At 35.8% G+C, this 27,306-nt stretch overlaps 1 protein-coding gene across 1 annotated transcript in view; it reads left to right on the top strand.

Moving 5' to 3' along the window:
- Window positions 1–22,353, top strand: part of ADSS2 (adenylosuccinate synthase 2) — a 35,007-nt gene extending 12,654 nt beyond the window's left edge. The window contains exons 2-13 of the mRNA XM_057389749.1: window positions 2,141–2,243; window positions 4,699–4,767; window positions 5,513–5,563; window positions 7,790–7,856; window positions 9,350–9,457; window positions 9,738–9,819; window positions 11,517–11,643; window positions 14,397–14,551; window positions 14,951–15,075; window positions 16,020–16,117; window positions 20,730–20,879; window positions 21,581–22,353. Of these exons, the coding sequence (XP_057245732.1) occupies window positions 2,141–2,243; window positions 4,699–4,767; window positions 5,513–5,563; window positions 7,790–7,856; window positions 9,350–9,457; window positions 9,738–9,819; window positions 11,517–11,643; window positions 14,397–14,551; window positions 14,951–15,075; window positions 16,020–16,117; window positions 20,730–20,879; window positions 21,581–21,633 (1,188 nt within the window). The 3' untranslated portion in view covers window positions 21,634–22,353. The remainder of the gene's footprint in view (window positions 1–2,140; window positions 2,244–4,698; window positions 4,768–5,512; window positions 5,564–7,789; window positions 7,857–9,349; window positions 9,458–9,737; window positions 9,820–11,516; window positions 11,644–14,396; window positions 14,552–14,950; window positions 15,076–16,019; window positions 16,118–20,729; window positions 20,880–21,580) is intronic.
- The last annotated feature ends 4,953 nt before the right edge of the window (window positions 22,354–27,306 follow it).

Genomic DNA, 27,306 nt, shown 5'->3' with positions numbered 1-27,306 from the left:
TAATAGAAAAGAATAATTAGAATCTGATGTGGAAGAAGGTAACTACCACTTTCAGCACTTGTTCTTGACTATAAATGATACTTTAGTGCATAGCCAAGCAAGGTTTTGCTTAGCTTCYGAAACATTGAGTGGAAAACTTAAGTTTTTTTATTACTTAAAAAGCCTAGTATATTTTATCTTAGTATATAACTTAATAGTTCTTAGAATATTGTCTAGTTTTGGAGTATCTTGCAGTAGCTCAGGACTATCAGTATTGCATTTCAAAAATAGTTGTATATGATCTATCTGTTAATGTATCTAGTTAATGTCATTTAAAATCAAACACACAATCGTAGAGTGGTAGACTGCAAAATAATCTTTCTTAAAGCTGTTGAGTAGAAAGAATGTAAACAGGAAGGGGAAGTTTATTCTTGAGTATTTACTGATTTCTTGAAAGAATAAATTTGAAAAGCCTGCTTTGTGTCTTCATTCAATATGTTTCATATGTTGTGAATTGAGAATTTGTTATTCTCTAGTTGRGTCAGATCACTTGCAGTGAAAATCTGTATCTGGAAATCTTTACACCTACTTCAAGGTAATGTTTACTACATGGAAAAATTCTACATTATATTGTTTAAAAATTTAAACTTTTATTAAATTCAGGTATTTCCTTTGTTGGATGGAGGTTTGTAAGTTTTCTCTCTTCTCAGGGGAGGTGAAATGGTTGCAAGTCCTCAAATAAATAATGCTGAAATAACAAAATTTTCATTGCTGACTTCAATGACATTAGACTTTTACCTGTTACATGTGTGTCTGTGTACTGGCACAAATGTTTGATATCTACAACTACTCTTTATTTGTATTATCAAATACAGCTTTATGTATTGGATTCATGCTTTGTAAACATTGTAGAAGTAGTGAGTAGCTGTTGAGTCCATTGCTTAAAAAAGATCATCTGTGGTACAATAATTGAAATATTTCAGATTTATGATTCCATAATAATTCTTATAGTTTCTTTTTTCTTCTTTTCATATAATGCCTTCATTTTATCTTGTGCTGAAAGATAGCTCAGCTTAAAAGTCTTTCCTTTAAGGTTTTCCTTTGGTGAAGCAGTTTGTTTAATTTCTAGTGCAAGATTCCTGTTAAAGATGTTCCTGTGCTTATGACAAACAGCCATTTTGTATGTAACCTTGCCTTGCACAAATGATTATGTCACAAGAGAGTATAAGCTTATTTTCAAAAGTACAGCAAACAAGAACTGGGGATATTTGGTAACTGTTTTGTAATCTTTTTAGTTTCATAAGCTTTTCTTGACTGTCTTTAAGGCTTGGTCACAAGCTTCTTTTAGTAGTTTAGATGGATTTCACAATTTAACAAATCTCTTAATACTCTCTTTTATAATGAAAAGAGCTAGAAATATGTTTGAAGTGTTAGTTTGATCTAAAAGGTTTATGGTGTCTTATGAAAGCACAGTTGTTTTAAGTTGTCTTTAGATTCACTCCCTAAACAGCATGTTTCAGATATAATTGATTGGTACTGTTCCAGAACCTTTCTCATCAGGAAGGAGGTATAAAATGAATTAGGTAGTTTTGCTGGTTTCTCTTTGTAGAAGAACACTCCAAAGACTGAAGCCAAAATTGAGAACAAGCCTGCATGTTGCCAGCTAACTGGATTTAGCTATCCCAATAACTGTATGGTTTTATACTCTCAGTTTAACTGGGCTTTTGGGTTCTTTTCTTTTACTAAGGTTGCAATTCTGCTCTTAATGCTTTATTTTCCATAAGTGTAACACAAAACTAATAAAATTGATGATGGCTTTTAGAAAKGTTTGCATGCTCTAGAATATTTATATTTCTATCTGATAATTTTAGAAACATTTTAATCTTATTCCACGCTTTTGTACTTTGGATGGACCAAAACACTGTCCAAAGTCCATATGGCAGATAACACTGATATTGAAATTGTCCGGTCTGACAGAACAAATTTGGCTGATTTCCTGGGAAAAGGAAGTCTCTGAATGCTGTTTTGTCAGAAAACAGAATGAAAATAGAAAGGAAACAGAAATGAAAACTGCAGAACCAATTTATTCTATCACTGTGTGTTCATTTGTCGTTTGTGTCAAAAACTATTAATACTTTTTTTCTCCCTCMCCCCCACTCAGGGAGGCAATAATGCAGGACATACAGTTGTTGTGGATGCTGTGGAGTATGACTTCCATCTTCTGCCAAGTGGGATCATCAATCCAAAAGTCACTGCGTTCATTGGTAAGTGGGGCATCTTTAAAAAACAGTGCTGTAGTTACAGGCTTCTGACACATTAAAATAACAAAATGTATCTAAGGACATACAGGATCAGGATTCTTTTTCTTCCATTTTTCATAGATCTGAACTGTTCTACTGTCTTTCTAATACTGCCMTAACTCATTTGTGAAGTTTGGATTACAGAAATTTCTCTTCTCTTGGATAGTTCACCGTTGTTCTTATCTATTATCTGTCAGTATAAACAGCTAGCTGCCCAGCATATCTTCATTCTCCCATTCCCTCTCATCTTGTCTTTACTTCTTTTATTCTCAGGATACCCTCTCTCTTTTAATCTTCAGCGCTGCCACATACTTACCAGTACTTYTTGAACCATAGATATTTTCTTCCTTTTTCACTGGATTGTGAAATGAATGCTTACTCCAAAAGATGTCTGCACTCAAGAATTCTTACCAGGAAGTCCTCTTAGGAGAGTACATTGGAAAGCTTAGGGCAATGGCAGTGCTAGGTGATGTGAGGATCTGTGATCTGTTTGCTTTGCAAAAAGAGATTTAGACTGTCCAGTCTGTTGTCCCTGCAAACCTACTTACCTAATACCCTTCTTGCTTCTTGGAAATCAGACAAATGTTTCCAATCCTACATGTTTTTTTTTTTTTTTTTTCTTTGGATTGCTTGTATGACCAACATACTTAATAATTCTGTGTAGCCCATAGAATTTCCTTTCAAAAATGAAGGTAAATATGAAACATATGTGCACAGCATTATAATGATGGATGTGCTTGAGTGCTTTTTTCACCAACATGTGGGTCTCTAGGTCACTAAAGGCTATGTCTTAGCAGCACTGCCATGTTGCTCTTTTGATATCCAGATCTCCTGTCCCTTACACAGTGTACTTCTCCAATTCAGGACTCTATTGCCATGCTCTTCCTGTCACTTCTTGCATCTCCTTGCTTTGAGCCTGTAGTCTTTCAGCTTGCTTCCAAGAGCAAGTGGTCATWGACAGTTTGCTACGCAGCCACTGAAGAGCCTCTGTCGCAAGTTACTTGATTCATAAACAGTCCAGCTGGTAGTGACTGTATACTCTGTCAGCAGTAGTTCTGTACTTGATGGGATTTGGTGGTTAATTGCCTCTTTTCAGCTGTTATATTGTGACTTGATAATGGGATCAACTTATCCTGCCTAATACTTCGAYTGAAATGGAGCCAATGGGCATGGAGATATTCCTGTTGATGGTGGGGAGTTAGGGATGTTAACTGTTCCCCGTTTTTAGGGCTAAGGCAGAGCATATTATTTCTGTTCTCTTTTGATGTTACTGTATTATATTTCTTAAGATTTTTGCTTGAGAAACAGCAAAAAAAAGGATGCCCATTTGCCTTGTGTTGTCTGGGGCACTTGGTTGAATAGGAAAGCCCCCATCCTTTAAAAGTTGGTCTAGAGAACTTTGTACAAATCCTCTTGCCTGTATCTTCTATGTTTTGGTCATGTCTGTTCTGACGTTTGTTCTAGATTCTTTTAGGTATGCCTTAAAATCTCCTTTKGAGGAAAAAAATACTTACATATAAGCACTGGAAGAGCTTATATGTTCCAAAATAAAAACAAAACAAAAAACAAAACAAAAAAAACCAAACCAAAAAACAAACAAACAAAAGCGCAACGGCAAAATGATTGGAGTATTATAATAGAGTGTACCATGTARGTAATAATGAAGGAGTCTTAAAATACTTTGTATTTTGATGTTTATAATGCTTTTATCAATGTGAAATTAGGTTAATATGCAAATAGTTTTGAATGGCAGATCCTTTCTTTAGCTAAATGTTATACTGGTTATTTGAGTCTGCTGACTTTGAAATGACCTTAAGATGGTTCAGTTTTCCTATGAGAATGCTTCTTTATAGCCACTCACTGTTGCTGATTAATGGTATGAACTGGTAGTCTTTTTCTGAGCAATGTGACAGCTGTAGGAAGGCAAGTTTGCTTTTGATTGAGCTTTTCCTCTGTTATTTTTGCTAGTCTGTTAGCAGTCCCACCTCTGCATAYAGAATATTCTGAGTCTGTTTGCAGCAAAAGAGTGTCTGCAGGGATGCYGGTTTATAATGGTGATAGAAATGTGCTAAGCTTTTCGAAAACAATAGGCTTATTAAAATGAAGTACAAAGAGGAAAGTTAATTTTAGATATGAGGAACAGGAAGTTGCCTTTCAAACTGTTCTACGATTCTGTTACTGTTTGTACTGATCTAAATTGAAAGTTTGTTGCATTTATTAGATTCAATGCATATAGGTAGAAATGCATACTTGAGCAAATCTGTGTTTTAGACAAATTCATAAGAACTGCAATTGCACTAAGTAAAAAAAACTTAAATAAGTACTCTGCATTCAAAATATGAAGTGTTTTTGAACTGTTTGAAATATTTTTCCCATGCTCAACATAGTTAACTAAATTTTGTATAATGGTTTTCTTTAGGAAATGGTGTTGTAATTCATTTGCCGGGACTCTTTGAAGAAGCTGAAAAAAACTTAGAGAAAGGAAAAGGTGAGAATTTGAAGCTACTAYCTTTCAAATAGTTTGTGGGTCACTCCTTGAATGATTTAGGTGGAGGATGCCTCTGTAGATGTTACATGCAATGTATTTTTCCACAATTCCTTTAGCTGTTGTTTTGTGACAGGAGTCTTGGTAGAAGTGCCAGAGCCCTTATGGGAAGACAGATTAAAGGAGTCTCTGTAGAGTTTCAGAATGTAATCTAARTAAGAATTGTCTGCAGACGTACTTCTTTTCTTCAAGAAGTGAATTCAAGATGTGAGGTGTCTTGTTTTTAACAGGTGTTAACCTGTTCAAAGTTATTCTACCTCTTAAAATATTGGTGTACACTTTGATGACCATGTTAATGTAGACAAGTACTGTGGTAATCATTTCTTGATTCAAAACTCAGTTTTTGGATACTTCATGTTATGTCTATAGCTGTGCTTGGCAGCAGTCTGCTGTAAGTGGGGTAAATCAATGGTTGAGATTATTCAGAGCCAAAAGAGCTAAATGTTTGCTAAAATTGAGGAGTTAGGAACTTGAATTCTTCTTTAGAATAAGCCTGATTTTCTAAGCTTTGTAGGTTGATGCCAAGTTTCAATTATTGAAATTACTTTTTTTTACTTTGCAATGTGATTGCTGAGTCTTTAAATAGATTGACTGAAGACTAAGTATGAAAAGTATTTATACTTTATACATCAGAAGACAAAAATGCTATACAAACCATAATTTAAACTATTTCATTTTGCCTTTAAAGGAATGGAAGGCTGGGAAAAGAGACTAATAATTTCTGACAGGGCTCATATTGGTAAGTTCCTGTTGGTGGTTTGTTTTTTGTTGATTTTAGTTTTTTTGTTAATTTTCGGTTTCTCTGGACTTTCTGTGGCAGTAAAAGTGTTAYAATTTTTAGCCATCTCTTTATATAGGTCTGTCCTTGGCTCCTTTGTTTTTTTGAAGGACCTAGAAAAAAATTGTTCACTCAGAACCCTCCCAGGTTTATATTTTAGTGATTTTTAAAATCCTATTCCATAAGCATCACATTGACAGGAAAGCATGTTCACTTTCTAAGTCAGATTAGAAGCACAGGACAGTCAGAAAGCATTCAGAAGTGAATTGACTGAAGGATTCATTTCCTTTTTTGGTGTAAAAGTGGTGTTGCTCACTGCTGCMGGGAAATCAGGTGACTGGGTGTAACTTCAAACCAGTGGTCTCCCTATCAAGGAAATTGCCACATGCTTCCTAAAGGAGATTTCATGGGAAGGACTCTGTAGGGATGGAGAGAATGGCTGCCTTCCTCGCAAGGAGCTCATTAATCAAGCACTGAATCCAGCTTTGCWTCAGACAGCACTGCAGTTCAAAGCCTGAAGTAAAATAGTGTTGAGTCCAATCCACCAAAACAGACTTTCAGAAACTCTTCCTGTACCACTCCTACCACATCTTTATTACATGAATTCATCCTTAAAATTAGCTCTTTAGTTATTATAATGTTATTGCTGCCTCTGGTATTCATGTTCTGAAGATGTAAACTATTTAGGGCTTCGTAAGATAAAAGCTTCCAACATGGGAGGAAGAAGGTTTTGGTTTTCGTTTTGCTTTCTTTGATTTTGTTTTGTTTTTTACACCAATCTGGAATAGCTTAGTGAGTAAACTTATTGAGAGTTATTTCAGAGTAAATACGTTTTTACTTTGGAGTAACTAATCAGTTTGAAATAGTTGAGTAATTGCTTCTAAGTTACCAGTATCTTTACTTACAGTAGAATCACTGTAGATGAATTACTTGGAAATTGCTCAATTACTAGAAAAACTAGTCTGTGGTGATTATATTGCAATGGTAGTGCTATGAATTTTTCATACTTAAGAGATTGTGAGTATAAAGGGCCAGTTACTGAGTGTCACTCATCATTCAACCTCTTTGCAGAAGGGAGATTTCATAATGCCTCTATTTAGAAAATTTTGATGACAATTTGAAAATCTGTTGCCATGATAAAAATGTCTTCTCTAAAATGGGTATTGATCTGTGAATGATTAGTCTGTAACAAAAGATCAGCCAAACATGGGTTCAGGCTGCTGGGCATAAGGTAATTCTTTAAAATATGGGAATGTGAGGAAATAAACACTAAACCAAATTGGAAGGCAAACAGGAAAACCACTTCTGTTCTAGAGAGATTAGAGTACTTATGAAATCAGTCTTTCTTGCAAGTTTTCAGTCTTTCCTGTGCAATGTGTAARTAGTTTTTAGCTTTCAGGAAATAGTATTTAAGAAAATCAGTTAAATTAATTCTGTGAACTCCTAAGCTGTGCACCAAGCCACTAATCTTTGTATTTGACATGAGTCCTCCTGTAAGGTTTTTTTATTGGGGTGGGGGTGTTGGGGGTGCTGAGTTTCGTTATTGTTCTGTTTTGGCGGGGGGGTGTTTTTATGGTAGACAAAGAATTGATACAAGGGATACTTTGCATAATCTTTGTCATTAATAACAATGTAATGTGCAAAAGAATAATCAGGGCTTATGAAGTTGACTTCGGTTTGCATAACAGACGGTGGAAGCTTTTGTATTTTCAAATGTGTTTAAATTGATGCTGCCTAAAATATAAAAATAAAATTATTTAAGAAATCTGTAGAATGAGTGAAAATGTTTAAGTTTCCACCTAAATTTTAGCAGTATGACCTTTTTTTGCTGTATCCTATTTCCAGGACTTTTTTTCTCTTGCATGATTTCTTCATTTTTCCATATATTCTTTGGGGTCACTATGAAGTTGAAATGKCTTAGTTATTCTGTGGGTTATGTATACTCACTCTGCAAATATTCTACAAAATAAACACTTACAAAAATGTCTCTGAAAAACTTTAGAATTCTTCCCTGCAAAACAATGTGAAAGAGAAGAAAAACCTCTTGTAATTTTATTTGCCTGTCTTGAGTGTATGTATTTATTTTCCACATTGGTAAAGAGGACTAGAGTTGGTTTGAAGAAACCATTGCTGAGATAATAATTTGTTTCACACAAATTTTCAACTTTAGTTATTTTATTTTCTTAGTGTTTGATTTCCACCAAGCTGCTGATGGCATCCAAGAACAACAGAGGCAAGAACAAGCAGGAAAGAAGTAGGTAGTTTTTTGTCAAACATGGGATATCTTAGKACAAACAGGACTTAACGCGTTCAATCTCTGTTTTGCTTTGTCAGTGGGTTAAAAACATTATCCATGTGACTCTTGAATGTGGAGTATGCAGGGATTATTTCTTAAACATTATCTTCCAGTGGCTACTGAAAGATTATATGCTTAATGAATGGGCTCTATTTTTATATTTTGCCTTATGAAAGGGTTCCTGGTTGTTAATTTGCTAGTCTATGCTTCTTAGTGTTTAAAATGTTTACTGGAGGTATTTTGTTTTATTGTTGTAAAACTGTATTTCTCATTATGAATATTGAAGGACTTCTTTGGCATCTCCCAATAAATATAAGTTGGAAATGCATGTAGATGTTGACATTGTCAACTATAGGATGCTACTGACTTTCTGAAGCTTTTAAAACTTTTACAAGTGATCTACTATGTTTTTAGCTTGTGCTTTCCAAGTAGCTCACTAGTTCTTGAAGATGTGGAGAAAACTGGCAGAATTAAGTGACTTACCTACAGTGAGAAAGGAACATAGCACTAGAGACTTCTCAGAAGACAGTAAACTGAAAACAACTAAACCTACTAAACTAAGATTAAGTGCACARCTAAGCTTAGCAACATGTAGTACACTTCTAAAAAGGCTGCAGACCTGTTCACTTCTCCTTAAAAAGTTGCTTCATGTRTTGAGCATGATTGGGAGGATACTTGATTATCTGCCCATGATAAGGGCAGTTTAGCTTCATTTTGGTAGCTGATTTGCATGACTATGGCAGAAGACATTCTCTGAACTAGCTGTCCTTCTCTCACAGTAAAGTCAGTACAAGTTTTGTATTGTATCATCACAGACTTAAGGCTGGAAAAGGCTTTTCTGRCAGAATGGGCACATCAGGCTGAGAAAAAGAGTTCAGGTTTTCAGAATCAGCTACAGTGGGAAATCTTTTCCTAAACCCTYGACATAGAGCATTTTGAGTGTCTCTGTGACTTTTTGGATATTTAGCAGTGTTTTCTGTTTTCCTGGCTCCAGCTGAGGTATTTAGAATTAAATGAAGTATTTCTTACATGCWAACTTAAAATCCATACACCTTGTGCTGTTGGTTTATGGAGGACTTTCTTTAGGTCTTCAGAACAGTGTTTAAGGAAGGTGTTTATTTAGTTTTGTTTCATARTACTGAAAGATGTTTTCTTACATTTGGTTCCTGAAGTATGAAGGTTCAGAATTGTGTACAAATAAATATGTAAGAGTTGACTAAAGTATGAAAAAATATTGGTTTAAAAGCAGAAGTATGTAAAAGATTAACATATTTGCTTGTATAAACAGAGATATTCTGACACTAGGTTGCATCCTTAAAAGTATATTTTGTTTTAAATACTTGAAACAAGGTTCAATCCATGCAACARCATTTCATTTTATGCTAAGGATGGAATAGCTTTAAAGAAAAAAACATCTTTATATCAATAACCTCTTGTTATTATCTTCAAAGTCTGGGAACTACCAAAAAAGGAATTGGTCCAGTATATTCTTCAAAGGCAGCTCGAAGTGGACTCAGAATGTGTGATCTTGTTTCTGATTTTGATGACTTTTCAGAGAGGTAATTACACAGTCGTAAGCACAGTTTTCAGTTTCTGGATAGTACCCCGTGTAACATCTGGTTCCTGATATTTTTCTTAATTTAAAATTATTTATTTTTATTTCTTAAAAAATAATTTTATAAAATTGTATGATCATAGTTATTACCATTATTTATTGTTTGAAATTGTTAAATTACCACATAATTGCAGATACATAACCAGTAAAAACTGAGGGTTGGTGGAGGGTTGAGGAGGAAAACAAATAAACAGAAACCTTAGTGAAGCATTTTTGCCTTTCAGGTTCAAAGTGTTAGCCAATCAGTACAAAGCAATATATCCTACCTTAAAGATAGATATTGAAGGGGAATTGGAAAAGTTGAAGGTAAGCCTGCTTCTGTTTCTTCAATTATGTAATCACTGTGTGCAGTTATTGATATGCAAATTCCTTGTTGACTGATGCTTACGCTTGTGTGAGGAGTTAGAATATATCATAGGAAACTGTATCTATCAGTTTTGAAGAGTCTGCTGCTATCCTTAAAGATGCTCTTGGCCTTGTTTATGCAAATTTCCAAACTTGGTTTCCAGAGAGATACTGTGAATTTTAAGAAAAGGCCTTGTGTAAGGTGATATCTTCTTAACTTCTGCTGGCTCAAACATACAGTCTAGGGGGAAAACCATGATTGTAGCCGGAGAGAGTATGTTTAATTTGTAAAGCAAATTATTAATTCCTTGTCTCAGAAAGTCAAGAAATAAATTGTTTTTCTAAGTACTAAACCTTAAGAAAAAAAATACTGCCTAGCAACATAAAAAATGTAAATTGATAGCAGCAGAACTAAATGAATGACTAGTTTGCCAGCAAACTAGTCTTGGGGTTAGTTATGAATTCTGAGTTGATGTTTTCCCTGTGATTGGGACAGTTGAGAATTTTCTTGCTAGTATTAGGTTTTATTTGTGCAGCATCCAAGTTACTATTTGAAAATCTTGTGAGGTGTCTTACCCAACCTTTKTGTTCATGCTTTTTATAGAAACATACTTGTATGAGATGTCTTTTAAGGCTTAAAACATTAACCAAATGTGACATTGTTTAAAACCATCAAGGTATGTGTGGAACAGAGAGGGAATGCACAATTATGTGATAATTCTTTAAGAAAATCAGGCCAAAGAAATCATCCTTCCTCTAGCTTTAGTTGCCACTAGATTAATTTTTACAGCTCCAGAAGAATATATATGGGATATATATATTCTTTGCACTTCTGTTTGTCTTGCTTTAAATAATGCCTGTGTTGCATATGTTGAGTTACAATATTTTTATCAATATGTATACAGTTGATTGCTTTATAATGCTCTGTAGTTTGTTTAATGCAGTTCAGGATTACAGAATATATGAAACTCCACATTAGGGTGGAAATACAATGTGTTTGTAGCTTGAGGAAAATTACTTGTCTTATGCTAGTGCACTTGATTCAGTTCTGAAAGAGCAAGTGTTATGTTTCATGTGGAGTAGATTGTTAAAATGAGAATTTCMGTGTGTTCTCATGGAGGAAAAGGCTGTATACCAAGTGATAATCTGAACATTATTAGCTTCTTSCATTCAGCTACTCAGTGGCATTCAGGCATTTGACCCTTAATTCCAATAAATAACTTTTTACTTTTATTCACAAATTACAATTCACAATTGTGTGCATTTGTTGGCTTCAGATGCCCAGAAGTGGAACTCCCTACATGCTGGTTTTGGGGGAGACATTTTGAAGACTTGAAAATGAAATACCAAACACATTATAGTGATAATATGCTTGAATATTTCTAAAGCATTCCAGAAGTTTTGATTTATTTCTTTCTTCCTCACCCTTCCCCCTTCTTTTCTTTTCCTCCTAGAAGAGTATACGTGTCTATTGTGTAACTCTGAGTCTCGTATTCTTCCTCCCTTTTTTCACATTATGGGGTATTTAACATTTCTTTGCTTGCTTTTCCTTTTTGAAAGGAATATGAGCATTGTTACAAGGGAACAATAACAATTCTATTCTGGCTGCTTTTATCATAATGAAGTTATACTATACAATAGTCTTTTGTATTATTCAGGGCTACATGGAAAAAGTAAAACCAATGGTAAGGGATGGTGTTTATTTCATGTATGAGGCTTTACATGGACCACCAAAGAAGATCTTAGTTGAAGGTGCAAATGCAGCACTGCTGGACATAGATTTTGGTAGGTATGGTCTTTTTGAGACACATGTTGCTATACACTTACGTTGTGAAAAAGGAACATTAAATACAAACTCTCTTATGATTAGCTGTTCTCATGGCAGAAGTGGTTTTTATTTTGGAAGAACAGCACTCTGTATGGCTAGTAAATAATACAGGAGTGGGTGAGTGGGTGTGTTAATTAAATAATTTCAAAACGCTATAGACTCTCCCAAGAGTAATAATTTGAATGACAGTAAAGATCAAGTGGCTCTTCTTAGAGTGTAGCTATTACTTCAGTGTCTCTAAATTTTATATGAAATAAATCATGATTTTATACATCTGTGGAAATCACTTGAGTACAAAAATGGAGGGCTTTGAGAGGCAAAGCATGTATGCAGTATATTCTTGACTTTTAAAAATCAGCTTGCTTTTTTTAGTAGTCTCTATTTAACAGTTTTCCACTGTTTCACAGTGTCAGGAAAGGTGTCGGTAATTGGATTGCTAAGGAGGCAAGAGTGAAAAGATTGTCCCAATCAATTTGATATTAAAAATTATGCCGTTTTTCTTAAAACACTGTAAGTTTAATAATTATTARAAGGTTCTAGGTACTAAAAGCAGCTTCCTTTTTATGAGATGATTCTTTGGTTATTATGCTGTAAGGACAGATAATCTGATACCTCTGTAAACATAAGCAGCCTGTGTGATTGTCTTCTGCATTTTGTTACATTTTTCTTCAATCTCGCTAGCCTTATAACCACACCATTTTTATTGTTAGGAAGGTGCTAAAGCCTGAAATTGAAGCCTATAAAGACTGCTGTCAAACAAATAGGAAATTGGTATGCACTCAGCTTTCAAYGAAAATGAGTTCTGATACTGGGCATTTTCAAACATACTCAGTTTGAAAGCCTCTTCTTCTTTTAAGAGTAAGATATGTCTTAGATTAGTCACTGTTAAGTATAAGCACCAAACTTTCCCATAATAATTGGAATGCTAGAAGACACATCCTTTTTTAACAATACAAAAAAAGAAAGAGGAAAGAAGTCTTCAAATATGCTTGTCACAGGGTAATCTTTGAGATATTTCCAAAACTGAGATATTTGCAAAAAGGTCTRTCTAGGGGGGCTGGGTTTTTTGTAAATGGGTTTTTTTAATTTCATGGTATCAGAAGGTGCAAGCATCCTGAAACACAGATATGTCTATAATCCATAGAGTTGTTCAAGTTTGATTTTTTTTCCTGCCTCTGCTATAAGACCCAAACACACACAGARTATCTACTCTCCTTAAGCAGATACCATCGGTGGATTTGAACACTTATGTTAACAATAGACAAGCCCTAATCAAAAGGTTTGGTGTGGCCAGATTTGATTATTAAGGATTCTGAATGAGGCTATTGTCTATGCCTTGTTGCATAGAAGTCTTAATATTGAAGTGAGTTTTATGAATGTGTGTGTCTGTTGGCAGTGAGGATAGTAAATCCCCAGGCTTGCAGTCCATCCCACTTTCCTGGAGCCTGTAATGAAGCTCATATGTGTATTTGTCTGAGRGTGGGGATGCAGGTGTGGGGGTGTGTTTTTAAACACAAGGTAACGATGAAGCAATGTCAATATATCAGGCTGGGAAGTGAAGGAGGATAAGAATTATTCATTGACTCTGTTTTTTATGTCCACTAGCTATGTTCACCTATCAGTAAAGAAAAGCTTTACTACTGTGTTCTAAGATTAAAAACAAATTAATGCTTGCAAACTGCTGTTATGTATCACCTGTAAGCCTGGGTTTTTCTCTCGAGCAATTTGAGATACCTGAAGCTAATCTGTGAAACMTCATTGAGCAGTCTCTGAAGGATTTTTACTTTTTAAAGATTTGTGTATTGCTGAAAGAACTGTGTTGCTTTCAGTTCTTTTTTTCTTGGTGGTACCTCTCTTACCCTTCTCTGCTTCATATCAAAAGACATACAACAAAATCTGAGCAACAGGTAGAAGTTTCTTGTTTGTGTGCCATTATAGTGAGGCTGAAGTATTTGTTYACAATTCAGCTGAGGACTGACATGTTTATTTTAATTTTCCACTACTTAATAAAAAAAGGCAGAAATCTAAGGATTTTGAGATGTTTAACTCTTTTCTTTACAGTCCAGGCTGCATTTTAAATGCAAACTGAATATTTAACTAGAGACAAACTTGTACCACTGCACTATATTCCAGGGGTCTTCTTTTTTTAATGATGATTTTTTTTCATTGGATCATGTAAGCAAAGTTGTTCTTTCCAGATTCTGCATTTCATTGCAATTTCTTATCCTTATAACGTGCTGACCAGTTTGTGGAGCTTGTATTTTATTTTTTCCTCCAAAAATTAAAAATAGTAAACCTGTATATTCTAACCYTTTAATACCATTTTCTCAAGCGTCTCCCTTCAAATTTTTGCATTGTTCTATTAGTGAGTATGTTTAATATAAGAAAGCAAGACATGTTTTTCTGGTGTCTTGCTCCAAATTTTTACCTCTGTGATCATTATATAGTCCATTTTTACAAGCTGAAGTAAGTGGTAAGATTTCTGCCTTTTTCAATAAAGGGGGCTCAGACACTGTACRTACAAAGCTAAGAGCTAATTGAATGTGTTCTTGACTAAAAAATACATTTATTATGTTTTGGTTTTTAGTGTTGTAAAATCTAGGTAAGTGCGATGCAGGTACTATTTCTCATCAAGTTAGACTTAAAAAAAAATAGTTTAAACCCAGTGTTTTAATATCTTCCTAAACCCAATGTTTTGGTTTTTTAATAGGCACATATCCTTTTGTGACTTCATCAAACTGCACAGTTGGGGGTGTGTGCACAGGTCTGGGCATGCCACCGCAGAAYATTGGGGAAGTGTATGGGGTTGTGAAAGCCTACACAACCAGGGTTGGGATTGGTGCCTTTCCTACGGAACAGAATAACGTGAGTATTGCGGCCTCAGGTGTGACCTGCAACRGGGTGAGATAACTTGGTGTGCCTTGTCTGTCTTTTGTTAAGTCTGTGTTAATGGTTAAGTGCAACTAGGTGACAGTGTATGGATATCTCAATCTTCTGATTCTAGGCTGAGTTTACAGGACTGCCAAATCTGAGTGCAAGTTTCTTAGACATTTCTGTGAAAAAGAAGGCTAGAGCAGGAAYAAATTTTGAGAAGTTTGCCTAAAAATCGTTCTCTTGAATTAGAAATAGCATTTTGTATTGCTGTCTTAATCCAAGTGGACAAYATTGTGGAAAACTGGAGGAAGGACTTTCAAGGTAATTTATAATGTCATGTATTACAAATCAAAAGAAACCCACACACTCATGTGTCTTACTCTTTGTTAGGAAATTGGAGAATTGCTGCAACAGAGAGGTAAAGAGTTCGGTGTTACCACTGGTAGGAAGAGAAGATGTGGCTGGCTGGACCTTGTCTCACTCCGATATGTCTACATGATTAATGGATTTACTGCGTGAGTTGTTTGGACAGCTTTGCTGGCAACTTGACAGAAAATCATGAAGTGCTGTAGAGTACTGTAAACTGTACATATACTAGTTAGTAATATTTGTACTGTTAGTATTGATCTGTTGATTATTTTGATGTTTTGATAAATAAGTTGTTCCTAATTTTTCCTATCATTAAATATTTTTACAYTTGACATTTTCATATACATAGATTTTTTTTGTGGAGATTTATTTTGTTAATTGTCTTCAAAATAAGATAGATGGGAAACCAGCAGTATCTTCATTAGTATGTGTAAATATTAAAAATTTGGGTATGCCTTTGGGATGTTAATTAAAATGAAGGATAGGTGCCTGAAACAAACTGGTACAAAATTTCTAGCAGATCAAATAGTGTAAATACATACTTTATTTAAATATTTCTGGTTTTCTTGTTCTCTSTGAGTTTTATTTGAAATAAGATGCRACCAGGTATTTGTAGAGCCAGGGTCTGATTATTTTTCTGCCTTCACTGTAGGACAGGAACATTTGGCAGAGGACAGGAACAGACACCAACAGGCATCATGCAGTGAAATGGTCATCTTAAATGGTTATAAAGTATCTTGGCAGCATCCTCACCAATGAAAATTACAACATTTAAAGCTGTAGACCAGATAATTCAGTTGGAGAATATCTGTTCTTTGATTTTTTTTTTTTTTTACATTTTCATTTAGCACTTTTTTCCTTTTGTTGTTTTGTTTCAGTGGTTGTTTATTGTTGGTTTGGGCTGTTTTTTAAAGTCAGACCAGATAACAGATTAGTTCCATATGAGATAYTTTTCTAAAGAAATAAAATTAATTGCAGGAATTAATTTTGTCTGATTCTTTGTTGGTTTGTTTTATTYGTTTTGGTTTTACAATGTTACAAGATTTGAGAGTTGTTGATCTTGTTTAACCAGAGTAATGTTTCTTTACAGATTGGCACTTACCAAATTGGATATTTTGGATGTGTTTCCCGAAATCAAAGTTGGTGTTGCATACAAACTAGATGGTGAAATCATACCTCATTTTCCTGGTAAGACTGCTTATTAAAAAATAAATTAGGTTTTGGTGAACTGTAATCTGGTACTAAATGCATTTGACTTCTACTTGTAAAACTAACAAGAGCAATGTGTTTCTTCAGTATCAAGCCATTAATGTTCTCCAAATGCACCAGACATATCTTTTACCACACCCGTACCTGCACCCTAAAGACACCTGTACCAAACAWTGTTGTCTACTAGAAAGATGCAAAGAGCTATATAAAGCTTGTAAAACATAAATGCTACTACTTTTCCCTTTTATTTCATACAGCCTGCATCACCTTCAAGCTGAATTGGAAGCTTGTTTCATACTCTAAATTCAGTTATCTTGTTCTCATTACTGAATTGCTCCTCATTTTTAGCAGGCCAGGTGTTCATTCAAGCATGCAGTAAACCCCTTGACAAAACTGGTCCTGTTGAAAGACCAAGTTTTTCTTKCTCTGTGTTACTCTTCTGTCAGTTCACTTCTCTTTAATGACTCACAGAGCAGCCAAAAACCTCTTACACCTACACAGTGTAAAAGAAGGACAAGGGGTTGGGGAGGGAACTGACTGGTTTAGGTGAAAGCRAAACTRTATTCTAATGCATGACCAACGTACRTCAGGTCAGCATGATAGAAACTGTAGTTCTTAAGGAGGACAGTGGTCATGATCACTTGAAAAGTGCACCTGCATGTTAAAAWATCCAAATACTACAAGCCAGTGTTTTTATTGATAGTACATCTTGTTCAGTTTGCAACAGTTAGAGATACTCTAGAAAGAAAGGGAGAACATTGAACAGTACTAAAGGCTGGACTTTTTGATTGTGTAATGTGGACAYAGATGCCCATTTTTCTTCCATTGGTACCTCAGGTTTAGAGGCTGGTAACAGGTTACAMTTTTTCATATGATATCATCATCATCAGAGAACTTTTTGTGGGTGAGATCAACTGTAGTAGTTGGATACAATGCACAGGAGAATTTATGTAGTACAAAGATGTGATTATGTGTGAAGGAATAAATGATAATCTGCCACTAGTCGTTGAAAACAGCATGTATCTGTTGGAGTAATTCATAAGAGATTTTAAAAAACCTTTTGTTTCTTCATGTGCTTGTGGGAGTTTTCTAACTGATACGCTGTCCCATGCCTTCAAACAAAAGTGCCAGTTCAGTCTGAATGCATGCTGAATTACTTTGATTCAGGAAATTTATTACTCATCTTGCACTAAACCAGGGAATGCTTTTCCCCTTTTAAGACTGAGATATTCCCTGATTGATACTCATATCAAAACATTAAGGACATTTGTGTATACTTTAAATGGCCTTTGGACGTAATGGAGATGGTATATTCGAATTGAGAACTGCTTYGTAAATGCTTTTCTTGTAGCCCATCGTCTGACCTTGTGCTCGAGCAAGGGAAACCTTCTCTGGTAGTCTGTCATTAAAGATGATGTAAGCAGATGGCCATATTGTACAGTACTAAGACTTCGGAAATTTTTTTTCATTTGTTGTGTGTCTCAGGACCAGAATCTTGTTAGATGTAACTCCTGAAGGGGCAGACTTTGTSCCCTGTATGCACTGAGGTAACAGGTAGCTGACCTTTGGTCATAGCAGCACAATGTGGCTTACCTGCCTGTATTTTTCTTTACTGTATGAACAATTAGGAATTCTGATAGAAGTTTAGTAGAAGCTGTTGACATGCTGTCTTCTTTGAAGTGTCAGGAAGGAGTTTGAGCTGAACTTCTGGAAGGCTGGAAGATGCTCTCTCTCCCAGTGCCTCTGTGTTCCACACCTCTCTTTGCTATAATCCTCAACATTTGGCAACATTTTCAGCACAGTCTGCAGGTTACCCCTACCCCGGCATAAAAAACAAAAGGTTGTTTTCTTTCCACTTTGTGTTCTGCAGATCATTAGACTGTTTCTGATGTCTACATTTCTGCATGCTGTGTGCTTTATTTAAAAAAAACTTGCCACTGACATTTGAATTTAATTTAGAAGAAAACTAGTCCAGGAATCTCTCACTGGCAGACTATTCCTTTCTTTCTCCCCTTCCTACCCTCTCACTTTCTTGGAGATGTTCATGATTTACCCTTCTTGTGAAATGACTGTCTCTAATTTAGAAGCACACACAGTAGCCACCATCTCTGGAAAAGTGTGCCGTGTTTCATATATTGTTCCTTTTTCTACCTGGATCAGAGAATCATATGAGTCTTATTCCTGGTTTTTTTTTAACTTCGCTTTCTGTGGACATTTCATAATTGCCTCTTAAGAAGGAACCTAAAATGTATTGTAAATTTACAGATGACTTTGGTTGGTGTTATTGAGGCTGTAGTCTTTTGCTGGCCAGTAAGAGGAATTTATGGAAGACAAAACTTGCTGCTAGCTTTGAGCCAATCAGTTTAAAAAGAATGTGAAAGCTATGGTCTCCTGTTGAAGTTCAGATATCAGTTGATTTCAGCACAGAGACATAACCTCTAGCTCAGGAGACTTTGAAAACACAGATGCGTAGGAAATTGGGCTATCACTTTGGAGAAGCTTTACTTTCATGCTTTTTTTTTTCTCACGTGCTTTTTCCATGGGCATTTGCTGTAGATTAAAGAGCTGGGACACTATTCTATATGCACCCTAGGTCTGACCTATATGACTACTTTCATGTTCAGTTTCTGGAAATTGGTGGAGGATCTTTCTMTTACAGTGGTGCCAAGATCCCAAATCTGAGCTATTTTATCTGAGTTGGAAGTAACATCACATCACTCTCCAAATTATGATGTCATTACATTTGCTCTGGCTGTTTCGTAATTAGGGTGTTAACGAATATTCTAGAAACCCTAAAAGATAAATCCCCTCAGTGAAAAGCCAAGAGAAATGTAGATGGTGACTAGATCTGATATTRCACTGAGCTCAGTTTGTGGCTTGTCTTTAATGCACATCCTCTTATATCACACCTGCTGGAACAAAATTAAAGAATCATTTGAAACATCAAAGTCATCCCTTCTATTTCTTCTCTGTTATGGGGAAGTAAGGAAYTGAACTAATACAGGCTAATGGAAGATTGCAGTCAGTACTAGACTGTTAAATACCAAATGCTTTCAGCTGTCTCCCTGTAACCTCATCAGAGRGGCTTCAAACAAAAAAGGCCTATTAACATCCAAGATTAGGTGTTCATTCACTTTCTCTCTTCAGAAAGAGGGAGGCTGCGGACCATCTGTACTGCCTGGAGATGAGTTTGTGGTTTATATTCTGATACAGAGCATATCTATTTATTGTACAGATCACCTGGAGAGTAGACAATACCTCAGTGGTTACTGCTGACAAGAAAGTGTTTATCCTTGGCCTCTACAACCCAACATCCCTAATGTTCTGTCTGTTCTAATTGCTACGAGTATTGGTTCARGATCATTTGCCTTAACCTGGGAATGCTTTGGTCCAAAACATGTACATTTCCTCACTGTTCCAGACTTTAAAGACAGCAGAGCGGTCTTCTGTCAGCCTTTCTTGAAATGCCTAATTCATTAAGGCTGTCCTTACAGCATTTCTGCTGTTGAATTGTTGCCTGCATCTGGASAAATTGTTCAATGTGCTGAGCTTGAGTGTGTTGGCTACACACATGCTGGAGGGGATTAGCTGTGGTTTTGTATTTGCACCTCTGCTGTGCTYCTTGACCTCAAACCCTTTCCTAGGCTGGCTAGCTGTCCTGGCAGGAGCGACTTGATCTGAGACACAGAGCCTACATAAMATTAATTACCATGTGCCCTTTTTCAGGAAGGCAAGAAGTAATGCCTGACTCCTCCCATTTTTTTTTAATCAGTGTATTTTGACCATTTTCAGACTTAAGCCCTTTGTTTTGCTGCCCTTTGTCATTCCAAGACTTAATGTTCAGATAATTACTGGAATGATTCAATTCCAGTGCAATATGCTTATCATGTTTTTCAGTTCTAGAAGTCATCACAGGAGTCACAGTTAATGGACAACATTGTAACCAATGAATGTAAATGAAAGGGAAAATATCACTTCTGTTCTGAGAAGCAATTGGATCAGTTACTGTTCATACATCCTGTGGGGCTCCACACTGGTTGATAAATTCATTGTAGAGTTTTGGGGCAAAGGATCTGTGGGCATCAGAAGTCTTTTATGTCTTAACTAGATTTTATTACTATATTTAGTAAAAAGTATGCTCCCACGTAATTCTAAAATGTTTTAGCTGCCTGATACTTACAAGTTTACATGCTGGTTCTTAATTTTGCTTTCACAATTCCCCCATGAAAGGGGAACTGGTTCTCAATACTCATTCAGAAAAAAAAAAAAAAACCCACCAAAAACATTTTTGGGAATTGTTTCCCTGAAAAGTTGTTTTCTTGAACTGAAAAGATTGTGGTTTCAGCAAAAGATACGCATGTGACTGAGCACTGGAATTCCTAGAGTCTTAAGTTTTGATATTTACTGGATTTTTTTCCCATGTGCTTATATTAACAAAAACCCCAACACTTCCGCAGCTTCAGTGCTTGTATTATGTTACGAGCAAACCTCTTTGTKTAAGGAAAGAATAAAAGCTTTACAGTTAGTGTTTTGTGTTAGAGAATTACAGTATACGTGGACATAACATTTTTTGTTTCTGTTTACTTCTCAGCCAACCACGAAGTCTTAAATAAAGTCGAGGTTCAGTATGAGACACTCCCAGGATGGGTTACGGACATATCAAATGCAAGGACGTTTGATGAGCTGCCTGTAAATGCACAAAATTATGTTCGTTTTATAGAAATGGAGTTGGGTGTTCCTGGTAAGTAGAACAGATTTTCTTCCTGTTGTCTGGGTTATTCCTGCTCTGTGAAACCTATATAGTATTTTGTATTAATGAACATGTAAGATATTGAAAACCAGTGCCACTGGTGATTATTGTTTTACTACTTTTTATTTAGTTGTTGAACTCAAAATTTTCAGAATATGCATTCCTTCTTTGGCTCATACTACATTTCTTGTTCAATTAAGATTTTTTTTTTTTTTGTTAACTTGCTCAAGTGCCTTTTAGATTGGTTATAGTAGGAATTCAGTTTTGCTGCTACTATAAAGTCAGCGGGAGTATGGGTTATTAATTAGTGTGATGAATTGTATATGAGAGTAAGAGTAAACTGATGTATTTCTCTATGCTCCCTAATAAAGATGGTCCTGTGGTTCCATCCAAAGCYGGGAATTAGAAGATGATGCAAATTTTTACTTTTCTGACAGTTTCTAAATGTCTTTTATCCTATGATCTAGAAAAGTGATTAATTTATTACAGCAGTTTCAAGACTACCTGCTTTTTGAAGTTATCAATGCATTCTTTGAGAACAACAGACAAAATTACCGTTTCTTAGTATGTGAATAGTATATATATGCTATGTTTTTCTTCAAAGTATGGTGTTTAAGATGAGTTTGTATCTTAAGATACAATCCACTCTTGTTTTGTATTACTTACAATAAGTTTGCTTTTCTCTCCTGCAGTTAAATGGATTGGAGTAGGGAAATCCAGGGAATCAATGATCCAGCTGTTTTAAAGATTTCAGATGCATGGAAGAAAGCACACTCCTCAAAAGACTGCTCATTCTTAAATGCATTAGTAGCCCGCAAAGCAAAGATGTTGGAAAGATAGATTTTTGCATGGGAAGAAATGCTAGAGTTGATACCCCCAAATCAATYGTTACTCCTGAAAGACTCTAACATGAACCTGTATCAATTCCTGTTCAACTGCAATTTCCAGGACACTTGTCATTGTTGTTCAAGGTGCCATCAGATTTTTTTTCTTTACCTAATATTTACTTCATAATGTAATTCCTGTTTGAAAATCTAAGGTAGCATTGCTTTCATGACTGTTTGTCTTTGTTATTCTCTCTGCTTTTGGCGGTGTTACTTCCCTGAAATTTTAGGCAGTAAAAATAATGCAGTTTTGCACAGATAGTTTTTCATCCTCATTATTTGTATTCCTAAAGCTGTTGTATTCTTAATGACTGCTCTTGTGAGTGATTAAAGAGGGGGAGTCTGATTTTATAATGCTATAAATGCTGTCTAAATTATTGTGTGATTTGTTTTTTAAAAGAAGATGTGATGCCAAGTTGTTATGAATGTCCAGGTTTTTTTAGCTGTATAACACAGAAAACTTACTCTTTGTAACTCACAGAGGATACTCAAGTGTTTACCAGGAAGTGTGCCCAGAAAGTTAGAAAACTGATATTGTAAAAAATTCATTTGCAATTATTAAAGAACCATTCTGATTTTGAGTTAAATGTTTTATAATGTTACTCTTTCTTTTCCTGGTATTTTAAAAACTGTGCTTCTCTGCTTCCAAGGCATRTATCTTAAACCGTTCCCCTAATTAAATGGGGTTATATTTATATTTTGTGAGAAGTCTAACATTTTGATGCCCTTTTAAATTCCTTTCTTGAGAGTCAATAGTAGATCTTTCTCTGGAGGATTGCCAAAGTGCAGACACTTCTGTATTTATAAGTTGAAGATGCTTTAGAAATAACATTTAAGATATTCCATGCATTTGCTTTGAGTGTATGGTAAATAACAAGTGTTCACCTCAAGACATCTAACRTATTTTGAATTATTGTTGGGAAATACGGAAATGTTCTAGAAATATTTAAATTTATAACCATTATTAGATATTCCAAAGAATCTGATTTCTTATTGCAACAACTCAGTAATTGCATATTCCCTTTCCAGATTGCTGAGAATGACTCTGGTTTTGCACATTATACTATGGTATTCATGTGCTTCCTTTTCACTTCAAAATAAAACTTACTTTGTTTCCTAAACCCAAGTTTATATCAGGGTGGGGCAATAGTTTTAGTTTTAGTTTAGTAGATCTTAGGTGCACAGATGAATATAAGAAACTTTTAATGTGAAATAAGGCACATGGCCTTTTGGTTTGTCTTGAGTAACCGCATGTTGCCTGAAATGRAATAGATTTGTTGGACTATTCAGCTGCTAAGATGGTTAGCACAATTTTTATATTCTAATTTTTTTTTATTTCCTTAGAAGAGAGGGGGGGGGGGTAAGGATAAAACTACTGTTTTTTAAGGAACATATTCTGTTGAATTGCTTGCATGTGACAGAGCAAGTCTGTATTTTATTTGTGTAATATGTGGAAAGAGGTGGATACCACAGAATGCTTGAAAATTGGCAGATACAGTGAGAAACCTTTGTATCAGCATCCATGTAAAGATCATTCTCATCAGCATTAAAAAACAAGCAATGTGTTGTTTTTTTTTTTTTTTTGAAATGGTGAAGGTCTTATTTTACTGTCAGCCTTGAAGCCCAGTAGAGAACCGTCCATCCCTCCCTAGCTAAAGGACATCTTGACTTGAAAACCTCCTAATTCCTGGATGGAGAGAAGGAGGAACTGTGTGAAACATAAATTCCTGTGCTTATTTAAAAGAAAAAAAGTTACTATTTTCTAGGCAATAGAGGGAATTGACGTTGCAGTCTAACAATAGCCAATAATTACCAAGTATTCTTGTTTCCTTGTAGTTGTAGGAGGCACCAAGGGGATTTGTGCTGTCAGTAAAACTACCAGCCAAGGACTGTGGGCCTAGTGAATAAAAAAAAGGAATGAGGGCATGTTTCCTTCTACAGTCAGTGAATAAATGAAACACATCTATGGAGCTGCGTTTCACTTCTGCAAGCAAAGACCTTCAGGTTCAAGGTTTCAGTTTTTCCACTGTTGTAACTCCACAGTACAAACTACTGTTGTTTTCCGGTGGAGGACTTCATATTTCCAGATGCAGCAGCATTTCTGAACAATACAGCTGTAGCCTAAAATGATACAAAGTATTTGTGCAGTATTTTGAAAGAAACAAAACAGAATTGTCTTGGATGCAATAGTGTTTTATTTTCTTTTGCTGTCTCTTAAATTCAGCTGAGCTTTTTCTTTGATTCTTACATTGAAGGGCAGGCYTGGGAAATTGAAAACATTCTTCTACCAATACTGGTTCAGGATATATGTGGTGTAGGATCTTTTGGTATGCATTTACTCCCATGACCTGGAACAAAGAATTTTTCTTTTCCAATTTCAGGTGGTTAAACTTGGCATCTGCAAAGTGTATTATGTTGTCCCTGTATGCTAGTTTTGCCTAAATCTTCCTGGAGTGAATTCTTGGACTCATGCACACTTTCTTTGTGTCAAAGAATGGTAATACCCTACCAAATTTCCCCTTTCCCCTGTGCTACCTCTTCTTCTCCTTATTTCACTTGTACAGGTGGGGAAATAGGCTGGGATATGTTATCACCAACCTGAATGTTGTGGAAGCAAATAGTATGTTACAGAGATTTGTTTCAAGCTTCATGTTCAGCTGTGGAACCAAGAAGGAAGAAGGGAACAGCAGCCTAATACTTTACCTCCATCAGTGTGTCCAGCATGGACAAAGGTAAATGGCTTTGAAGACACGTGTAGTTTTTTTTCCTCTAGATAAAATTCGGTGTTCTGCCTCCTCCCCTCCCCTTCATTGGTCAAGAAAAGAATTGACCTAATTCACCAAAGAATTGCCTTATTCATTAGCCATCACAGGCTAATAGTAAGCTGTGGTAAAACAAAAAAAAAACTTCATAGTTAGACAGGCATCTGTTTCTCAAGCCTTTCCTCTGCTCACTCTCTGCAGGCTCTTCAGTTGCTGCCATGTAAGGGGAGAGGATGGCAGCRTAGGATAGTAGTTGAAATTGATTCTCCTCCAAGTGTCCCCTCCTGCTAATGGGATGTTTTAGGAGGCACATATACCTGCTAGACCAGACAAAGCTGATGACAGACAAGGTATTCTGATCTCACTCTCTTCATGCTGCCACTGAAATATTTACGAGACTGAATCTTCCAGGCCTGTGCTCCACTACCTCATTTAATAGCCCTTACGTCCCTGCAGATTAGTGAGCCTCCTTTACTGACTAAATAAGAGGGAAAGGTGGGGAGACCTCTGCTGCTTAGCCTTTTCATTTGTGTTCCACATGTAACTGGGTTTTGACATGCAGCTAATGGACAAAACCTTCAGATAAAGGGGCAGACAGATGATGTTGATGTCATGCACAACAGCAGCTTTCATCTAGCATCATCCTGGAAATCTGCTCTCTAATAAAAGATGTTTCCTTTTGTGGTTATGACCAGCTCCGTTACTGAAAAATAACGAAAGGTGTGACTAGTTTAGAAAAAGTAAAAGGCAAAGTAGCTAGGAATGAAGGGGACGAGTCAATTAGGTGAGTTTTTTTCTGTTGTCCCTGCTGTTGGTAGTCTCTGAAACAAACTTAAGTCTGGTAGTATAGTAATCAAGCAAACTGGTTTTTGGTGTGTGACAGCTTTACATACTGAAGGTAAAGTATAGACTGTTGTGCATGGCTGTGTACACATAGCTGATGCATTATTTGCRGAGACTTAATACTTCACACCATTTTTGTTGGTCTGAGTGTAATAACTCATTTGACATGTCTTCAAAATACCTGGCAATAGATACACGTTAAAATATCTTCTATCAGTTTTAGACAGATAACACTGTTAAATCCCTATGTCCCTTTGGAACACTAACCAAGTGTATCAAAGCAATGTATTTTCTTACACTACATTAGATTTTTTTTCACTGATTAATCTATTTGTGCATGCATCCAAGTACTTACTCTTTAGCTCTTGATGCATGCGGCTGAAATTCTCAATAGTTTATTTGAGTAACTGTTTTTAGATAACAATTTCACAAGTACGACTGGTTTTTCTTGTTTTGTTCACTGGCTGACAGTTACTGATGTCTGGTTATTACAGAAGGAACTGGGATACCCGAGTATTGGTAGTTCATATGGCTCTGGGGCAGCTCTTTTTTTTCCAAAAAATGAGGTGAATATTCACTTTTTTTGCCTGCATGCAATTTAGGACTAGTTTTTTAATAGTGAAGCACACCTCCCTAGTTCTTCTGTGTCCCTCTCGACAGGAAAACAAGCATGGATTATTTAGCTGTATTGAGAAAGGGCAGGTTAATAGTTGCTGTGAATGAGGCATGATTGTACCAGTCATTGGTGGGYTTTTCCTGAGAGCTGAATGTCAGAGTCAGGTTGGAATGGCATTTCAGCTTTTTAGTTTACTGGAGCCAGTTGTAGTTTACTAGAGCCAGTTGCAGTTTACTGAAAGGTCTGGGCAAAAAGCATAAATCTTTCTGTAATCTCATGCTGACATATGGTATGTAAATACCATGATCCACCCAAAGGGTAGCCAGCATTATAAATGTACTTTCTAATCTCCTGCTGAAATGAGCACTCAGTATAATGCAGCTGTAATCTAATAGATATTAACAGTCTGAGAATGTACAGTAAGACCTTAATAATTCAGTATTGTTCAATTGGCTCCATCTGACTTGTAATTAGCACGATAAGGGTTGTGCCTCTTGCAGTTGAACAACTAACTGCATTAGTTTAATTTCAATAGAATTTTCAAAGCCTTGAGTACCCAGTATAAATAGCCTACAACATTTTACATTGAAGTCAATGTGCAATAGAACAAATTTTCATAGAGGAGAAAAAAATCCAGATTTTTTTAACAGCAAATTCCATTCTAGACTCTCAAATACATGATAAATTCAGGTCATGCAGCACTCCTGGTATGGCCAAAAACTTCAGAATGTAGTTTTGATTTCCTCTGCCTGGATTCTCTTGTTCCTTTTGTAGATCAAAGTTATTAAAAAAAAACCAACAAAACAAAAAAAAACAAAAAAAAACCAAAACAACACTAGAAGTTGTTGGTTGTTGCAGTATTGCCCACAATAGGCATGAAAGGGGGAAGGCATATTCCACGGGTCTCATGGGTTTACTTGGTGCACAAACTTACCCTGGAGCGCCTCTGGATGCATGTGACTTGTAGACCCATCCTAGCTGCCCCTGACAGAAATGAGACATCCTTTGTAGGGTGAACAGCTGAGCTGACGAAGCAAGCAAGTAGAAGGTAGTGAAGTGAAGGTACAAGCAGGAACCTACGGAGTAACAATCTCAGTCTAGCTGTGGAAAGGTAAATTTTTTTTGTATAACAGTCATGGAAAATAAATATTTTTGTCCCACTACAGAGCTTACAAATGAATAAGGGGATGACATTGATAACAAGGCATAATTTTAGTTGAAAAAATGTGAGTTCATGCAGATGAATGCATTTTTTTGAATTTAAGAAAAGCTGGAGAGACTTCTAAATTTTTTTTCCCCAAAAAAAGTATGCC

This window comes from Malurus melanocephalus, unplaced genomic scaffold (genome assembly GCF_030028575.1).
Source record: "Malurus melanocephalus ecotype Western Australia unplaced genomic scaffold, MMel_1.1 scaffold_19, whole genome shotgun sequence".
Lineage (NCBI taxonomy): Eukaryota > Metazoa > Chordata > Aves > Passeriformes > Maluridae > Malurus > Malurus melanocephalus.
This window is presented reverse-complemented; position numbering and strand designations above follow the sequence as displayed.